General features: G+C 37.4%; 1 protein-coding gene across 2 annotated transcripts in view; it reads right to left on the bottom strand.

Annotated features, from left to right (window-relative positions):
* RAD50 (RAD50 homolog (S. cerevisiae)) overlaps positions 1-20,424 on the bottom strand; it is an 89,886-nt gene that overhangs the window by 13,604 nt on the left and 55,858 nt on the right. For both annotated transcript variants that reach the window (XM_011951064.1, XM_011951065.1), the window contains exons 17-21: positions 20,164-20,274; positions 19,678-19,770; positions 19,490-19,603; positions 12,268-12,395; positions 10,100-10,324 (exon numbers count right to left, since the gene is read on the bottom strand). In XM_011951064.1, coding sequence (XP_011806454.1) covers positions 10,100-10,324; positions 12,268-12,395; positions 19,490-19,603; positions 19,678-19,770; positions 20,164-20,274 — 671 coding nt within the window. The remainder of the gene's footprint in view (positions 1-10,099; positions 10,325-12,267; positions 12,396-19,489; positions 19,604-19,677; positions 19,771-20,163; positions 20,275-20,424) is intronic.

Genomic DNA, 20,424 nt, shown 5'->3' with positions numbered 1-20,424 from the left:
GACCAAGCTCCCTCATAGGTCCTCACTCTCCTCAGCATGATGCCTCTGTGACTGAGGCACTTTTCTCTGCCGAAAAGCCCTTCCTCCTTATCCCAGGCCCAGGTCAAAAACAGACTACGGAGCACCTACCAAGGTCTCCATCAGAAAGACTGTCAGCAGTTTGGAGGAGGGACAGGGTATGATATTCCTGTTTTCCCAGAGCCTGACAAGAAAGTGGCAGAGCAGGGGTTGTTGAATTCTTTTTTATTTTTTCTCCTATAGCCTAATCTTAGAAGTGAAGGGAATTGTTATTCCTGCTGTCACTGATTCCCAGGGTATGCAGGGATAGCTGGAGGGCTCCTATGTATGGTTTTCTATTCAGTGAATACATATGAAACCCCAGGTCTGCAGGTCAATGGGCTGTAAGTAAGAGAAGAGCTGACTTTGTAGCAAAATACTTACAAGTAAAATTGAAAACAAAACCAACCTGCCTATTTAACTTGGTCCCTGGTCCACTCTAACCATTGCCCCATTTTTCTTGCTCCCCGTCACAGAAGAAGTTGTTATAAGAATTATCTATATTCGCTGTCTCCATTTTTTTTTTTTTTCTTTCCCAAGACAGAGTTTTGCTCTCGTTGCCCAGCCTGGAGTACAATGACACGATCTTGGCTCACTGCAACCTCCACCTCCCAGGTTCAGGCAATTCTCCTACCTCAGCCTCCCGAGTAGCTGGGATTACAGGTGTGCCCCACCACGCCCAGCTAATCTTTGCATTTTTAGTAGAGAGGGGGTTTCACCATGTTGGTCAGGCTGGTCTCGAACTCCTGACCTCAGGTGATCCCACCCTGGCCTCCCAAAGTGCTAGGATTACAGGTGTGAGCCACCATGCCTGGCTGCTGTCTCCATTTCTTACTACCCATTCTCTCCCCACCCAACTCGACCAGGCTTCAGTTCCAACTGTGCCACTGACTGCTCCTCAGTCATTAACAACTTCCATTTTGTCAAATTTAAGAGTCACTTCTTAGTCCTTATTTGACCCCAAATAGCATTAGATTCTAGATATATTTTCTTCCCTTGGTTTTCAAGATACCACATCTTTTAAAATTTTTTCCCACCTCACCAGCTGCTTATTTACTGGATTTGCAAACATAACTAGTGGTGGGACCTTTCCCTTCTCTCTCTATGCTCATTCCACATGTGATCTCATCTCATGAGTTAAATGCCATGGATATGCTGATGACTCCCCAGTGTACACCTTTCCTTTGAACTCTAGGCTCGAGGTTATATATCCAACTGCCTGCTTGACATCTCTGCTTAGATGTCTACAAGCACTTCAAACTTAAACTGTACAAAACGGAACTACTGATTTTCTCTCTCCAGTCCCGCCCATTTTAAGGAATGGCAACCTGTTCCCCCAATATCCTGTTATTCAAGTAAAAATATGTACGAGCAACCTTTGGTTATTTTACTTTCCCTCCCTTACACTCAATTCAGAAGCAAGGCCTATCAACTCTCTCTCCAGAACAAATTCCAAGTCTATCTTCTATCACTTCCCTCCATTTTCACTGCTACCACCTGATCTAGCCCACCACCATCTCTTGGTTACTACAAGTCTCCTCATCGGTCTCTTTGCTTTTACTCTTGCCCTTTACAATCCATTCTCCACACACAGCAGTCAGTGCAATTTCTTCCAACTAGAAATCAGATTATATTATTTCCTTCCTTTAAACCCTCTAGTGACTGCCCAATGCAGTTAGAATGAAATAAAACTGTTTACCACAGCTACAAGGCATGACATATCTGGGAATGGCCTATCTCTGATTATATTCCAGCCATGCTTGCCTTCTTCCTGGTCCTTAAAAAAACATTTTCTGTTCGTCCTGGTCTTGACTGCTGCATTAACTATTCTCTCTATTCTCTCTACCTGGAACGCCTGCACCCCAGTTTTTTGCATATCTTGCTCCCTTCTCATCAATCAGGTCCCAGCTTAAAGGCCCATCAGTTACGCTCGCATTGTTCATTTTCACTGTAATACCTACCATTACTAGCCATTTTGTTATGAATTTATTTCTTAACTTTGTTTCTTCATCCTTATATACTTAGTATCTAGAACAGTATCAAGCATATATGTACTCACATTTGTACTGAACAAAATCCTAATATACAACTATATATTATGTACACACGCATCTCACTGAAGAGTTACAATACAGAAATAAGTTATGGTTCTAAACCAGGAAGTATAAGTAACAGTTAAAATGTTTTTATATAAATACTAGCTTTTTTAACGGTTACAGAAAAAGGTCATGTCCGTAATTCCAGCACTTTGGGAGGCTGAGGAGGGTGGATCACTTGAGGCCAGGAGTTCAAAACCAGCCTGGTCATCATGACGAAACCTCTTCTCTACTAAAAATACAAAAAATTGGCCTGGTGTGGTAGCACATGCCTGTAATCCCAGCTGCTTAGAAGACTGAGGCACGAGAACTGCTTGAACCCAGGAGGCAGAGGTTACAGTGAGCAGCAGATCACACCATTGCACTCCAGCCTGAGAGCGCTGAGAGAACCAGTGAGGCTCTTGTCTCCAAAAAAAAGCAGGGGGGCCACTATGATAGCAGCATGTCACAGTGGTTCTGAGATCTAATTTTATCTCTGCCTCTACCCTTTACCTGGGTAATCTTGGGTAGGCTGCTTAATCTCTCTGATAAATACTTGCCCTTTAATACAGAGTTAGATATAATAATTAAATTGATTATGGCTATCATGTAGTATTCAATTGCTATTAGTGTCTTCTATGCATAGCCCTCAACCTCAAAGAATGTTTAAATAGGAACAGAAACCTACATTTTCTTAATGAATTTAGTTCTTTAGTGCTATTTAAGAATACAGAATTTAAGAACTTACATTAAAGAATGGAACATGACAAAGAAAGCTGGACTAAATCGCCTCTGAGCTTTTCTGACTCTATACTGAATAACAGTATAGATTTTTAAAAATTCTATTTTATAGATGAGGAAATGGAAACTCAGAGTATCTAAAGAATTTGCTAAATATCTTCAGTCAGGACTCAAAATCATCACTATGGAGAATAGTATGGAGGTTCCTAAAAAAACTAAAGACAGAACTACCATATGATTCTGCAATCCCACTTACTGGATATTTATGCAAAGGAAATGAAATCATTAGGTTGAAGAGATATCTGCACTCCTATATTTATTACAGCAGTATTCATAATACCCAAGATTTGGAAGCAACCTGAGTGTCCATCAACAGATAAATGGATAAAGAAAATGTGGTTCTTGCTGGGCGCGGTGGCTCATGTCTAATCCCAGCACTTTGGGAGGCTGAGGCGGGTGGATCATTTGAGGTCAAGAGTTCAAGATTAACATGGCCTACATGGCAAAACTCTGTTTCTACTAAAAATACAAAAATCAGCCAGATGTGGTGGCAGGAACCTGTAATTCCAGCTACTCAGAGGCTGAGGAAGGAGAACTGCATGAACCCCGGAGGCAGAGGTTGCAGTGAGCTGAAATCACACCACTGCACTCCAGTCTGGGAGACAGAGACTCCGTCTCAAACAAAAAAAAAAAGTCATTCATATACACAATGGAGTGCTATTCACTGTCATCTGGAATAACATGGATGGAACTGAAGGACACTATGTTAAATGAAATAAGCCAGGCACAGAAAGACAAACTTTGCATGTTCTCATTCATTTGTGGGAGTGAAAAATTAAAACAATTGAACTCATGGAGATAGTGGAGATGATAGTTAGCAGAGGCTAGAAACGGCAGTGGAGATGGTTAATGAGTACAAAAATATAGTAAGAATAAGATGTAGTATTTGATAGCACAACAGAGTGACTACAGTCAACAACAATTTATTGTACATTTAAAAATAACTAAAATAGTATAATTGGAATGTCTGTAACAAAAGGAGGGATAAATGCTTGAGGTGATGGAAACCCCATTTATCCTGATGTGATTATTATGCATTGTATGCCTGCATCAAAATATCTCATGTATCACATAAATATACCTACTATATAGTCATAAAAAATAAGAGTAAAACTTTTTTTAAAAAAGAATTCAAAATCTGGACATCTGTAGTGTTCAGAGACAGCACTTTTAACCATGTATTATGGACTTCTGAGGTTTTTTAAAAAACGTAAGACTTATGTTGGACTTTTACACAAAGTCCAATGTCTTGCTTTATAATACCCATTTTTATTTTTTCATCACAACCAACTTATCTTGTTCCAAATAGAAGTTTTGGTGTTTTGTTTTTTGCATTTTTTTTTTTTTTTTTTTTTTGAGACAGGGTCTCTTTCTGTCACCCAGGCTGGAGTGCAGTGGCACAATCTTGGCTCATTGCAACCCACCACGGCCTTCTGAGTAGCTCGGATTATAGGTGTGTGCTACCACGTCCAGATAATTCTTGTATTTTTCTGTAGAGATGGGGTTTGGCCATGTTGCCCAGGTTAGTCTCAAACTCCTGGACTTAAGCAATCCACCCGCTTTGGACTCCCAAAGTGCTAAGATTACAGGCTTGAGCCACTGTGTCTGGCCAAATAGGTTTTTACTGACAAAAATCTGTTTTGATTTGTGTCTCTTCAAATAAACCTATAATATCCTTGCTAGAAGTTACTGGATCTCCTATTCCTTAATGCTCAATGAATGTTTGATAAGTCTATTGGATACACAGCATCTGTTGCTAAACAACGAAAAAAAACTAAGAAGTCCCCTAAAGGCATAAATGAGGAACCTGAGAAGACTAAAAATAATTATTAAAGGCAAAAAAATAGAAAACAAATATATGTATGTGTAGTCTACTGGGCAAGAATTCCTTAAGTTTTGCTTATGTTCTTGTTTTAACACCTTAAATTCCAAGACTAACCACTTTAAACTGTTGCATCTAATATCTAGGAGAGATGGCAACATTCAAAGAGGTTAAAAAACAAAAGTTCTCATTTGATGTAGGCATACAATTCTATGAGCCTCTATGGACCCAGGGAGCATTGTAACGTTAACCTACCCACTCACAATGAAATGGGACAAAAGATGTATCTATGGAATACTCTCAAAAAATTGTTTTAAAAGTTAAACTTAATCTAACAAAAATCTTAGTATAATTTATTTTTTAAAAATAACATGTTAAGATAATTGGCTCACTCCCAATATTTCACAGTAAATGGATCTAATCTGTCTTACACGATTATGTACTTCCTAAAACTTGTATATGCCAAAAATATGCCTAGGCAATTCTGGGACCACCTTTGTTATCATCACTAACTAAAAAAGTCCTCATACTGAAACCAGAGTTCTCCTGTCTTCCTGAGACCTGTGGTCTGAATGCCACTGCTCAGGTTGGTCTGCTGACTATGCTGTATCTGACCAGAAGTCTTAGAAGAGAAGCTCTCTATGTAACTCTCTTAGTGCTAAGGAAGATATCTGCCATTCCGGAAAAAACAACTACCACCAAAATCTAAGGTTAGTAATAATTCTCCTGCCACAAATGAACAGAACTGCTAGACAGATTTATAACAAAACTTATTTTAAATTCATAGTTGAGCTCACAAGAAAGAAAGGGAAATCCCTATATAACAGAAATGAAGATAGAAGTGAAAACCAGACCAGTCAGTATGTAACCTGACAGACAAACTAAACTTGGGGTTATTATTATTATGTTATTATTATTTTTGAGACAGTCTCATTCTGTTGCCCAGGTTGGAGTGTAGTGGTGCAATCTTGGCTCACTGCAATCTCTGCTTCCCAGTTCAAACGATTCTCCTGCCTCAGCCTCCTGAGTAGCTGAGATTACAGGTGTGCACCACTACACCCAGCTAATTTTTGTATTGTTTTAGTACAGATGGGGTTTCACCATGTTGGCCAGGCTGGTCTCGAACTCCTGATCTCAAGTGATCCACCCACCTCGGTCTCCCAAAGTGCTGGGCTTACAGGTGTGAGCCACTGTGCCCAGCCATGAACTTGGGGTTATTATTTTTATAACCTAGGGATTGGTTCTTATCATCCAGGACAGAAGATAGGCTAGGAACCTACCAACTGAGAAATTAACAAAAACCCCTACATGCAGGCCAGTGTTTTCTCTGGAGTTCCTAGTTGATATAAAACCAAAATTTCTGTGTAGATGGACATCTACAAGGAAAGGTCACAAGGGAGTCTCACAGAAAAAACAATGCTAGTAAAGATAAGTGCACAATTAAATGTTAATAAAACACAGAAACTTCACTAGGGGATAGAATCAGAATACAAAACAGCAGAAGCAGCCTTCTCAAAATGTGAAATTAAAAAATAATAATCTGAAAGAGAATATAAAATGTGTATAGTTAAAATGAATAAAGACACATTCAAGAAGGAATCAAAATACTAAGGAAGAAAATACATCAAAAGCCTGGTGCCGCAGCTCGCATCTGTAATCCTAGCATTTTGGGAGGCCTAGGTGGGAGGATTGCTTGAGGCCAGGAGTTCAAGACCAGCCTGGGCAACATGACAAAACCCCATCTGTACTAAAAATACCAAAACTAGCTGAGTGGTGGCATGCATCTGTAATTCTAGCTATTCGGGAGGCTGAGGAATGAGAACTGCTTGAACTCAGGAGGTGGAGGCTGTAGTGAGCTGAGATCATGCCACTGCACTCCAGCCTGGGCGACAGAGCCAGACTCTGTTTAAAAAAACCATGTGAGTTTCTGAAAAAGAACAAAATACAACTTACAGAAAAAAATGAAGGGGGGAAAAAAAACAATGACAACAACTCAATAGGTAGTATTAAGTAGCAGCTAAATAATTTATGAACTATAAGATATGTACCCAGAGTCTACTATATGCAAGAGGGGTTAAGCAATGTAGAGGAAAGAGGAGGTTATGTCTAATAAAAAGTGAAGAAGGGGAAAATAGTGAGAAATGGAGAAAGAATAATATTTGAAGAGATAATGTATGAAAAATCCCCAAAATTGATGAAAGATATCAACCCTCAGATCAAAAAGCACAATTCATGAGCAGAAAAACTAAAGCTGAGTCTAGATACACTATTATAAAAATACAGAACACTGAAGACAAAGGGGAAAATCCTAAAAGAACCAGAGGAAAAACGCAGATTACTTTTAAAGGAACAATTAAAATGATTTCTCAACTGTAACCATAGAGGCCAACAAAAAATTGAATATTTTCAAAGTGCCAACAGAACAAAACTGTCCATCTAGAACCCTATGCTCAGCTAAACTATCAAATTAAGGGGAAAAACTTCTTAACGACTGACAGTTTACCACTAATAGTCATTCATTGAAAAAAGCTATTGAAGAATATACTCCAAAAAAAAGAAAACTGAACCTAAAGAAGGGAGGAGTGGGATTTAAAAGAGCAAAAATGAACAAAAAAATTGGTAAACATGTGCGCTTATGAAGCCACCATAATAATTATTACTCATTTGTGATGATTTAAAAACAAGGTAAAACTAAAATATTAGACAAAAGAAATAACGCAGATGGGAGAAAATAATTAGTATTCAGGAAAAAGGTAAAAGAATTCACATTAAAGCTATGGTTTTTAAACTCTGATGTGCATCAGAATCACCCAAAATGCTTGTCAAAAATAGACTGCTGGGCCCTACCCCTCAAAGTTTTGATCTAGGTCTCAGGTAGAGGCTGAGAGGCATTCCCAATATGTTCCAAGGTGATAATGATAATGGTGCTCCAGGACCACTTTGAAAACTAATGCATATGATTTTAAGTCAAATAAGTATGTTAAAAATTAAAAGGTAAACCCTCAAATAACTAAAGTAGAATACAACTGATCCTTGAACACAGGTTTGAACTGTGTGGGTCTACGTTTATGCAGATTTTCTTCCACCTCTGCCATCCGAGACAGCAAGACTGACCCCTCCTCTTCTTCCTCCTCCTCTTCAATGTGAAGAAGACAAGGATGAAGACCTTTATGATGATTCATTTCCACTTAACAGAAAATATATTTTTTCCTTATAATTTCTTTTCTTTTCTCTGGTTTACTGTAAAAGAATACAGCATACAATACATATAACATACAAAATATGTGTTAATCAACTGTTTCTGTTATCAGTAAGGCTTCCAGTCAACAGTAGGCTATTAATAGTTAAGTTCTGGGAGAATCAAAAGTTACATGTGGATTTCTGACTGCGTGGGGGCCTAGTGTCCCTAATCCCCATGTTATATTGTCAACTGTATAACCCAAAGAAGGGAAAAAGGAGGAGTCAAGAAAAATAAATCCATCTCAAAAAGGCAGGAAAGGAAAAAAAGATGGCAGAAATAAATCCAACTCAATTGAGTAATCACAATGAATATGAAAGGACTAAATTCACTGGTTAAAAGACAGACATACGCTGGATAAAGAAAATTCTGCTATACGTAATTAAGATGGTGTGTGAAATGGCAGAGATAGACAAAATGACCAATTAAGTAGAATAGAGAACCCACGCCAAACCAGGCACATAGGGAATTCTGATATATGACAGAAATGACACTGCAGGTTACTGAGAGAAGGATAGTCTATCAATAAATAAAGCCAACACAACCGGTTATTCATAAAGGAAAAAGTTCAACTTAGAATACTTAAATGAACTTGTATGTGAAAAGCAAAATTTAAAACTTTTAGACAAAAATATAGGAGTAGGGAAGGATTTCTTAACAAGACACACAAGGAGCTAACCAGAAAAGGTTGCTAAATTCAACTAACTCAAAATCAAATCCAGTGTCATCAAAAGATGGTAAGTAAAAAAGATAAGCATAATGTTTGAAAAGACTTTTGTAATACATATAACTGAAAAGGAACTGAAATGCAGAAGAGATAAAGAAGACATTTAAATCAATAAGACAATAGGGCCAGGAACAATGCCTCACACCTGTGATCCCAGCACTTTGGGAGGCTGAAGCAAGAGGACTGCTTGAGCCAGGAGTTCGAGGTTACACTGAACTATGATTGCGCCATTGCACTCTAGCCTAGGTGACAAAGAGACTCTGTCCCAAAACACACAAAAAGACAAGACTAATAATGAATAAACAATGATTCATCATTTTAAACCCATGAGGTTGGCAAACATTAAGAAATTTATAAAACCAATGTCACAGGACCCATCAAAGAAACCCTTATAATACCTGCTAGTGGTATAAATCAGTAAAGTCATTTCTGGAAAACAACATTATTTTGTAAAATTGAGCATATTCTGCAATGCACTCCCACAAATATAACCTTACACCTTTCCTCCAGAAGACATGACAAGACCTGAAAAAAAACCCCAAATGTCCATCTATAGGAGAATGGATACACTGTGGTCTATTCCCATAGTAGATTCTGTACGTCAGTGAAAATGAATGAACTATGGCCACAAACAACATGGATAAACAAAAGCAAATCCAAATAAAGCAAATCCTAGAATATCATATCATTTTTAAAAAGTTTAAAATACGACATATATATGATAAAACTGTTTTTTAAAAAAGCAGAGAAAGTAAAAATCTTTGTCACTGGTTACAGGGAATGGGGATGACAGAAAGTTGAGATAAGAAGGGAGCATCTAAGTGGATGCCAATTAGTGATAATGGTAGATTGGTTAAAGGGAGGTAGTATCATAAATACTCCTAGATATTAATATGCTTTATATCTTAACTTCATAACTTAAGCTAGTGTGTGTTTACATATGTACATATATTTTTCCATTGCATGGTATACATAGAATATCATATTTAAAAAGAAAAAATGAGAGGCCGGGCGTGGTGGCTCACACCTATAATCCCAGCACTTTGGGAGGCTGAAGTGGGCGGATCACCTCAGGTCAGGAGTTCGAGGCCAGCCTGACCTGGAGAAACCCCGTCTCTACTAAAAATACAAGATTAGCCCGGCATGGTGGCATGCACCTGTAATCCCAGCTACTTGGGAGGCTGAGGCAAGAGAATCACTTGAACCCAGGAGGCAGAGGTTACAGTGAGCTGAGATCGTGCCATTGCACTCCAGCCTGGGAAACAAGAGTGAAACTCCGTCTCAAAAAAAAAAAAAAAAAAAAGAAAAAAATGAGAGAAAAGATTACTAAAATATGTTAATATTCATTGCAATAAGAAAATCCCCAGTCTAATACTTACTGGTCAAGAGTCTTATAATAAATATCCAGATCCTTGTTCACAAGTTCTGTTGTCCTCATAACAATCATCATTTCTCTATACTTTTCCTCAGCATCCCGAAATTGTGGTTCTCGAAGTTCTTTCTTAAAATGAATAATTTCTTCCTCATAACCTTTCTGTCGCCCTAATGCCAAACTGTGATTTCTTTTTATATTGTCTATGTTCTCTTCCAACTTCTGATGTTCACTGTAAAAAACGAAAATGACAAATGAGGACCATTTTTTAGCTTTTAACAACCTGAAGTGGAAAAGTCATAGATTTCTTTAGACAGGTTAAGTATCATTCTCCTTAGGAATGGTATAACAGAGTCTCTCCTTGCTTATTATTTAGGGCTTTGGTACTAAAAAAAAAAAAACAAAACCCTGTCTTTCTTCCATATCTCTGCCCCATATAGGTTGCTAAACAGCTAATTTTTGTGTGTTGAACAGAGAACCCTCATAGCATGTTATCACTGATAAAGTTCCTGGCCTTTAGACGCTAAGCACTCTGGTGATTAATATTACAAATTCACAAACTTCTGATTGTGAGCTGAGAATGCACAATTATCAACACTAAGAAGTTATGGATAACAGGCTTCATCATTTTGCTCATGTCAAAGGCATAACACGAATTAAATAATATATTAATTATCTGCAGTAATACTTATTAAAAATCTAGATTCCTCCATGAAAACAACATTTCTCTTGCCCAAGTATAAAAACCATAGTAATGACCAAAAGAAGTAAAATATTCAAACTTTTCTGATAATTTGGCAGATTGTACAAATTTCAACGTTTGCTTTAAAAATCTTCATTTGTTTAACAATCACTTATTAAGCATCCTCTTATGTGTCAGGCACTGCTCTCAAGTTGATGGGCATCCTTACAGAGTTGACTGGATTACATGTCTTGTTGGCATTTCTGTTATGTCCTGGTTGAAGAAAGGTTTGAAAAATAGTTGTACTTAGTAATGTGAATGAATATAAAAAGTACTGTTATGTACCAATCACAGAAGAAATCTTTTAAATATCTGGTTTTGGTCTTTAGTAGCCACGAATATATTATTTCCTTTCAAAATTTCTTCTAGAAGCATTACTTTTCCAACTTGCCATGGAGAGCATAGTGTAAAAGAACTGAGGCTTGGGAACTAGGATATTAAGGTCACATTCTTGGCTTTCATCATAATTTCCTCTGTGATTTTTCTGGGTCTAAGTGTGCATAATGAATAAAAAAAAGAAGATTCTGAAGATGATGAGCTCTTCTAGTTATAAAATCTGATTTCCCTGATATAGGAAAGAGATTTTAAATAGCTAAACTAAGAGTACTTAAACATAACACAGGATTAACCATTTGTTAGGCTTTATAAATAAAGTTAAAATTCACTTTACTATATCCCTTAGAAAAACCTGAGCATTTTTTTCACTCAGATTTCCAAATAAATTCAAGAAGACATGAAAACTCTACAAGGGTTTAATAAATGAGAAGCCTGGATTTAACCAGGTGAGATGGTTTGCAATCCACGTATTTGCCTAGTACAACCTTTTATACCAGTCTAGTGCCTTAGCATCAACAAGGTTCTTACAGAATTCCTAAGGGAACTCTAAGGCAGTCAAGGCAGGAATAAAATCTTTTCTGGTCTACCAGGAAGGCAGCAACTACAATAAGTAACCATAAGACCAGATAAAGGAAGAATGAGACTCATCTTTCAAAAGAAATGCTCTGGTGGACACATAATTACAAATGAGAAAATCTAGACTGAATCTCTGTGGATAAATCACTGGCAACAACTCCACTGACAATATTATAGACTGTACAAGCTCTGACCCAGGCAAGGTCCACAGCTCCATATTCTTTATGCTTAGTACCACTATTCTGTGCAGCAGGCTAGCAGATGTATGGGGACTAAGTATGTTCAATACTGAATAACTAAGGCTCATCACTTCAATGTGATTACCAATTCTGTATCACTTCTTCAGTAATAAAGTTCTTAAGGCCATGTAATACAATTGTGTCAAAACACTGTTCACCTTCTAGTAACTCTCAAAGGATACTAGGCTGAGGCTAAAATTCTTTTAAAACAGGTATTTAACATTCTTCACATTCCAATAATAAAGACTTTTATTTAAACCGAAGATTATTTTAAAAGCATACTTTTTCATTTGCAAAACCTGCATTTGACCCATTTCCTTCAAATGTTGTTTTCTTTCTTCTTCAACTTCTTTTAGTTCCTCATTTCTTTTTCTTAAGGTAAGGTTATCCTGTAGCCACCTTTCTTGTATCTAAAGATAAACATTAAATTAGTTAACAAAAATAACCAAGTTACTAACGTGAAATCCGTAACAGGCAACTGCTGATAGGAAGTGCCATGTCTGTCTGTCTTAGAATCATGTGAAGTTCAACAGAGGGAGAATAAGCCAATGTGAAGGAATCTCACATGTGAAGGAAGGTCTGGGGCAATCTGGATGGCCCATCCCCATCCACAGTCACAAGTGTAATACCTCCTGTAGCGCAGCTTTTACTGCTCTTTCACGACCATGATCTAAAAACCAGGTCTACTGTTTGATGGGGAGTCTCACAATGATGTGAGCATATATCTATGTACTTATTTACTTATACAGTATTAAAATATTTAGAAAAAAATGCTATGAAATGGTGTTCACTTAAAAACATACAAAACAGAAATTTTAAATGGTAAAATTAAAAATATAACTAGATATTTTAATACCTACATCCCCAGTGGATCATTCTGCATAGGAACCCCATGATAAAGCCTACTGACCTAAAAGATCGTAAGAGATCAATACTACTATTGAAGTCTTCCCCAACTTTTTCTTCCTAGTTCTGTCTCCCAACATGTACCAAGACTATTAGAACCTGTGAGGTATATGTTACCTACAGCTTCTACCTTTGCTGACAAATAATCATCACTCAAGGCAAGAAGAAGTGCCACAATAGTACTATATATCTATGAACTTGATACTTTCTTAGTCACTGAAATGAAATTTCAAAAAATTGGCTGTTCTTGAGTAGTTTTGTCCTTCAGAAAAGACTCAATCACACTTAGCAGCAGCAACAACAACAACAAAATTATTTCAGTGGTTTTCCTGGTGATCAAAACGAACTATGTTGTCAAGAGACAATCATTAGAAAACAGTTTGTAAGTTGATTCTTTGGAATTTAGGAAAACAAAATTCCTGCAGAAAGAAATTGGCCCACAAATCCTGTGTGTAGAAAACTTATCCCGAGTTTGGAGTAAGGATTTCTCAAAGAGGGAGCTGGGACCCTCCTGCAATAGCCCTTGCAGCTAAGCTAAACTCAGTGATGTGGGAAGTGAGAGAGGTAGACAGACCTGTGGCAATATCTTGTACCAACAGTAAAGGCCAGGGACTGTTGGATGGGAGAGGGAAATCAAGGATTTCTCTCACATGCTTAATGTTCATATCCAATTCTGCCCATCTGTGTGTGATTATTTTTAGAGTTTTTTTTTTTTCTTTTTTAACAGAAAGTAAGGCTATCTTCATTTTTCCTGGAAATAATATAAACATACAGTTTATCCACAGGGTCCACATCTATGGATTCAACTAACCATGGATCAAAAATACTGGGGAAAAAAATACAATAAAAAGTAACAGTACAATAAAAAAACACAAATTTAAAATAATACAATATAAAAACTACATATCATTTACATATTAATATCAAAAGCAATCTAGAAATTAAAGTATATCAGAGGATAGGATAGGCTATATGCAAACACTAGATATGCCATTTTATATAAAGGACTTGAGCATCCTAGATTTCGGTATCTGTTGTATTGGGGGGTCCTGGAACCAATCCCCCCCAGAGATACTGAAACAACTGAATACATATCTACTAAAGGCATTATTATAGGCAGTTAAAGGTGACTAAAATGGCATGGTTATAAATGTCCTTTGTTGCTAAGGCAATCTAATGTGCCACTGTAGCTGCTGTGACTTACCAAGGTTCTACTATGGGGGACTATACTTGTTGTTCCTTATTAGGAACAAGGGAATGTGCTACTACTTACTTTCATCTAATACCATAGAACATTTGAATTTGCTTTCACAATTGCATGAAAGGACTCTTTATTTTTATTTTTTATTATTATTATTATTATTGTTTTTTGAGACGGAGTCTTGCTCTGTCGCCCAGGCTGGAGTGCAGTGGCCGGATCTCAGCTCACTGCAAGCTCCACCTCCCGGGTACGCCATTCTCCTGCCTCAGCCTCCCGAGTAACTGGGACTACAGGAGCCTGCCACATCGCCCGGCTAGTTTTTTTGTATTTTTTTTTTTTTTTTAAATAGAGACGGGGTTTCACCGTGTTAGCCAGGATGGTCTCCATCTCCTGACCTCGTGATCCACCCGTCTCGGCCTCCCAAAGTGCTGGGATTACAGGCTTGAGCCACTGCGCCCAGCCCGAAAGGACTCTTTAAAGTGCTATCACATTTCTAGATGAGATTGATTTTTGGCACAATATATTGTTGCTGGTCTGTCTACCTGCATTGTTACCAGAAAGCTAGGCATTTCTTTCTTTTAAGTCAGCTTCCATTATTCTTCTAGTTTTCAAAGACAGTATATACCACCACAAGAATACAATGCTTCGAAGTCAGATACATCTAGGCTCAAATCAGTGTTATTACTTTTAAACTGGATAACTTTGGGCAAATTAGTTTAAATTCTCTGAACCTCAGTTTGCTTATAACATGGTCAATAATAATACTACCTATCATAAAGAACTATTGTGTGGCCGGGTGCGGTGGCTCATACCTGTAATCCCAGCACTTTGGGAGGTCAAGGCGGGTGGATTACTTGAGGTCAGGAGTTTGAGATCAGCCTGGTCAACATAGTGAAACCCCACCTCTACTAAAATTACAAAAATTAGCCAGGCCTGGTGGCACTCGCCTGTAGCCCCAAGTACTCGGCAGGTTGAGGCAGGAGAATCACTTGAACCTGGGAGGTGAAGGTTGCAGTGAGCCGAGACTGTGCCACTGCACTCCAGTCTGGGTGAGAGAGCAAGACTCCATCTCAAAAAAAAAAAAAAAGAAATATTGTGAAGATTAAAGGTATGAGTGTATGTAATCAATATAGTGCCTGACTCAGTAATTGCTAATAAAATGCCTTTTGGGCCAAATTTTTCCTTTGTACTTTAAGCAGCGAGAAGTCAATACAAAATATAAAATATTAGAGAAAGGAAGGGGAAAAAAAAATCAGATGCAGTCATAGTGTGCCACAGCTGTTTTTTCCATTCTACTAGAAATTTGATAGTGTAGGACCAGTTCTACCTGTTACTACTTTTTGTGACCTTGGGCAAGTCAGGTCACCTCCAGTTCTCTTCATATATTCCTTCATCTGAAAACTGAGAAAGACGATTTATTAAGTTTCCAAATTATTTTATTCTGTGGACTAAATTTAGCAGGGCTTAGATCAGTAGGTAAACAAGTGACTGTTAGGCTCCTCAGCTCTTAAATATTAACCCCAGTCATCCAACTCAGATGACAGTTAATGCATGCAGCTGATCACCTATGGAAACATAAAAATTAGCTGCATTCTAGATACCTGTGAGGGAGCGGCATGCTGAACAGATTACAGTCCAATGTCCACCAAAAGTCTGGCTGGGAATAACACCACTTCTAGAAGACTGCCTGAAAGCTATGCAGTCCATCCAGTGCTGGCTCAGTAACTGACAGCTAAAGGTATACATCAGAAGCTCTAAGGAATTTCAACAAAACACACATATCTCCACCCAAACCCCAAGATTCTGATTTACTGTTGTGGATTGGAGACATAGACTTTTTTTTTTTTTAGACAGGGTCTTGCTCTGTTGCCCAGGCTGGAGTACAGTGGCACAATAAGGGTTCACTGCAGCCTTGAACTCCCCAGCTCAAGCAATCCCCCTACTTCAGCCTCCGGAGTAGTTGGGACTACAGGTGCACACCATCACACCTGGCTAATTTTTTGTAGAGATGGGGTTTTGCCATATTGCCAGGATAGTATGGAACTCCTAGGCTCAAGCAATCTGCCTGCCTCGGCCTCCCAAAGTGCTGGGATTACAGGCATGAGCCACTGCACCTGGCCAACACATGTATTTTAATAACCTAAGTGATTTAAAAAAAACTGAGATGTAATTAATATTACACAAAATTCACTATTTAAACGTGTACAACTGAGCAGTTTTAGTTCATTTACAAGGTTATACAACCATCACTACTATCCAATTCCAGAGCATTTGATCACCCCAAAAGGAAATCTCATATTCAATAGCAGTCACTCTATTCCTTCCTCACCTCTAGCCCCTGAAAACATTAATATGCTGTCTGTCACTGGATTTACCTAATCTGTACATTTATTATAAGTGGAATCATATATTATGCAGCCTTTTGTGACTAGCTTCTTTTGCTTAGCATGTCTTAAGGGTTCATGCATGTTGTAGCATGTATCCTTTTTATGGCTGAGTAATATTCCATTGTATGGGTATACCACATTTTGTTTATCTGCTCATCAGTTGATGGTAATTTGGGTGTGTCCATATTTTGACTATTACAAATAATGCTGCTACGAGCATTCTTGTACAAGTTGTTGTGGGAACATACGTCTTCAATTTTCTTAGTTCTATACCTAGAAGTGGAAAAACTCAGACAATTTACAGGTGCCCCTAGCTAAGAACTTTTGCTTTCTAAACACTAACATTTATTTCAGGCTTCAATCATACCACCTTCTACAGAACCTCATATCAAGGAATAATGATGCTGAAATACACTGTATTTTTTTCTTTTTTATAAGCCCTATGAAGTCTGTTAAAGACTATACATGTCTTCCTTTCTATGAACAGTCAGTAGTCAGTACAGGAAACTGGTCTCCTTTTAGCATTGACACAATGTGAATCTTGACTAATTGTGACTTCCTCTCTTCTTTTTTTTTTTTTAAATACGGAGTCTGACTCTGTCACCCAGGCTGGAGTGCAGTTGCACAATCTTGGCTCACTGCAAGCTCTGCCTCCGAGGTTCAAGTGATTCTCCTGCCTCAGCCTCCTAAGTAGCTGGGATTACAGGTGCGTGTCGCCACACCTGGTTAATTTTTGTATTTTCAGTAGAGATGGGGTTTTACCATGTTAGCCAGGCCTGACCTCAGGTGAATTCCTGACCTCAGGTGATCCATCCACCCTGGCTTCCCAAAGTGTTGGGATTACAGGCGTGAGCCACCGCGCGCCTGACCTTTTTTTTTTTTCTTTTGAGACGGAGTTTCACTCTTGTCATCCAGGCTGAAGTGCAATGGCGTGATCTTGGCTCACTTGCAGTCTCTGCCTCTGAGGTTCAAGTGATTCTCCTGCCTCAGCCTCCTAAGTAGCTGGGATTACAGGTGCGTGTCGCCACACCTGGTTAATTTTTGTATTTTCAGTAGAGATGGGGTTTTACCATGTTAGCCAGGCCTGACCTCAGGTGAATTCCTGACCTCAGGTGATCCATCCACCCTGGCTTCCCAAAGTGTTGGGATTACAGGCGTGAGTCACTGCGCCTGGCCTCCTCTCTTCATTTGACTACTAGAATCTTTAGCAAGCACATCAGACTTCATGCAAACGTTTTATACACTTCTCTCCTGGTTTCATTACTTTCTTGCCCTAATTTCTACACTGCCTTGTTTTCCCATTAATTTGAAATACATTTATCTTTGCTCTATTGTATATAACTAAGTAAACAATTTCTGGAACAAGGAAGGTTACAAAGTACACTAATACCATCAGATCCGCTAAATTTAGACTATCACCTTAAAAGGTTCATAGATTATTAATCTTAACAATTTTGTATATGTATACAGAGAGCTGCTGCGAATTTATAGACTGTGATTTTTATATAGGCAACTACATAAAAGCTAGTGATATTTTGTTATATATGCATCATAAATGTACACATTATTCAATATGTATTAGGCCAGGCAGAGATTTGATTTCCCTTTGACTGATATTTCATATATTTGAAATTCTTGGTGCTATAGAAAGAGACCCAGCAGAAAACTAATGTAACTAATCTTCCAAATGATTTTTAGCAACGACTTATAACCGAGTGGTTAAGGCATTCAAATAATAAATTTTGTTTAAAACAGTAAGAACAGAGAAATGGTATAGTTTTTAAAGGCATTAACTACCATGCTTGCATAAAGCATGTGATGATGGCTTTTTGAAATGATTTTCATTATACTGTAGAAATTAATTTTGTTAACAGAGAAAATAAATGATAAAGGGATCAACTGGAAAATGACCTAATATATGAATATTTTCCTTACAGATAACTTTCAAAATTATTAAACCTTAATCCCACTTTTGTGAATTTATGCTACATAAAGATATGTTAGAATAAGAAAAGATACAGATACATGTTAAAGATATTCACGGTCACACAGTTTATGATAAGGAAATGAAATCAATCTGAGTAAGTTCTGGTATATGCACAAAATGGACTATGATCATTAAATCATTAAACACATAAAACACATTTGATTGTGTTTTTATTTCATGTGCTTAAAGAATTTTCTTTTTTGTAGCAAAAAGAAACTGATCATTAAAATCATTAAATGATCATTAAAAAGAATGTGATATATCTGAGTTGATACGTAAAATCAAATTAAGTGAAAAAAGGTACAGAACAATATGATACAACCCCATCCATAAAAGTAAATTTAAATATATATATATACACACACACACACACACACACACACACACACCCCACTAAATTTATCCACCTATCTGCTGGCATATGAATAAAACTTCTTTAAAAACAAGTAAGTGTAACAGTTAATGACATGTAGAAGTGAGACTGAGAATTAGAAGAAGGGGAGGAACACTTTGTTTTAAGCCTTTATGTTCAAACTTTTACCACGAGTCTTTTACTGAAAATAAAAATAACAAATAAATGAAATAAGAATGTTATTGGAATTATTTTTCTTTACTTTTTACATTTCTTTTTTGAGACAGAGTCTCACTCTGTCGCTCAGGCTAGAGTGCAGTGGTGTGATCACAGCTCACTGCAACCTCTGCCCCCCAGGTTCAGGTAATTCTCATACCTCAGCTTCCTGAGTAGCTGGGACTACAGGTGTGCACCACCACGGCTGGCTAATTTTTGTATTTTTAGTAGAGACAGAGTTTCACTGTGTTGGCCAGGCTGGTCTTGAACTCCCAGCCTCAAGTGATCCACCTGCCTTGGCCTCCCAAAGTGCTGGGATTATAGGTGTGAGCCACCAAGCTTAAGCTTGGCCTCTTTACTTTTTGCATTTCTATTCAATGGATCTTCTATTGAAAATAAAACGATAGCAAAGAATGTCATAGGTGTAAGTGATACCATAAGCAAAACAGACCTACCTTCTGTGTATCAATATCTTGTCTCATGATTCTCATATCTTCATTTATCTTTTCTTTGTGTTTCTCGCATTCACTTAGTTGAGCTATTACTTTATTAAGTTCAGTTTCTTTTTGCTACAAAAAAGAAAATTCTTTAAGCACATGAAATAAAAACACAATCAAATAAATAATTTTAAGTTTTAAATTACCTTCTTATAGTCGTCTTTCCCATCTTGAATATAATTCTCAATGTCTTTCATATAACCATGAATATTTTTAACCTTCTCTTTAATATCATTCAGCTGTAGAAAAATATTCATTAAATTTACACTGGTTGTACTTAAGGGCACATAACAGGAGAGCACAGTAACACACTGGCTGAGAAGTTATGAACCTTGGGTTTCAGTTTCCACCACTACTGAATTTTATGATCTCAGACAAGTCCCTTTATCACCTATAGGAATGGATTAATTAATCTTAATCCTTAACTTCTATTTTAGATCAAGCAGCAAAATAATTTACCTCTAATCCTTGTTCTAACAAGAATTTCTAATGTCAAAATTATACCATGAATCTGAAAATACTATTTATCTTATGCTATTTAATTTCATGTGGAATAATAGTGTCCAACATGGTGCTATGGACGTAAGTTTAATAGAGGCATTTGATAAGTAAATATACAAATGAAATCTTACTTTATCCTGTGCTATTTTGTTGCTTGTATTTTTTTTGTTGATTATTTCTTCTTTTTCTTGCTGGAACTTTTCCAATGTTGTTTCCAAAGGGCTTACCTGCTCTTTAGCATCCTAAAAATAAAAAAAAGATAAAGTATTATATAATATTCCATTATCTTACTTTAGGTGTCAGACTTCACTGCCTTAATAAAAGCACTTTCTATGTGCCAGGCTCGAAAAGTCAACGCATTTGCTCCTTTCTTTTTTTTTTTTTTTTTTTTT

This window comes from Colobus angolensis, unplaced genomic scaffold (genome assembly GCF_000951035.1).
Source record: "Colobus angolensis palliatus isolate OR3802 unplaced genomic scaffold, Cang.pa_1.0 Scaffold314, whole genome shotgun sequence".
Classification (NCBI taxonomy): Eukaryota; Metazoa; Chordata; class Mammalia; order Primates; family Cercopithecidae; genus Colobus; species Colobus angolensis.
This window is presented reverse-complemented; position numbering and strand designations above follow the sequence as displayed.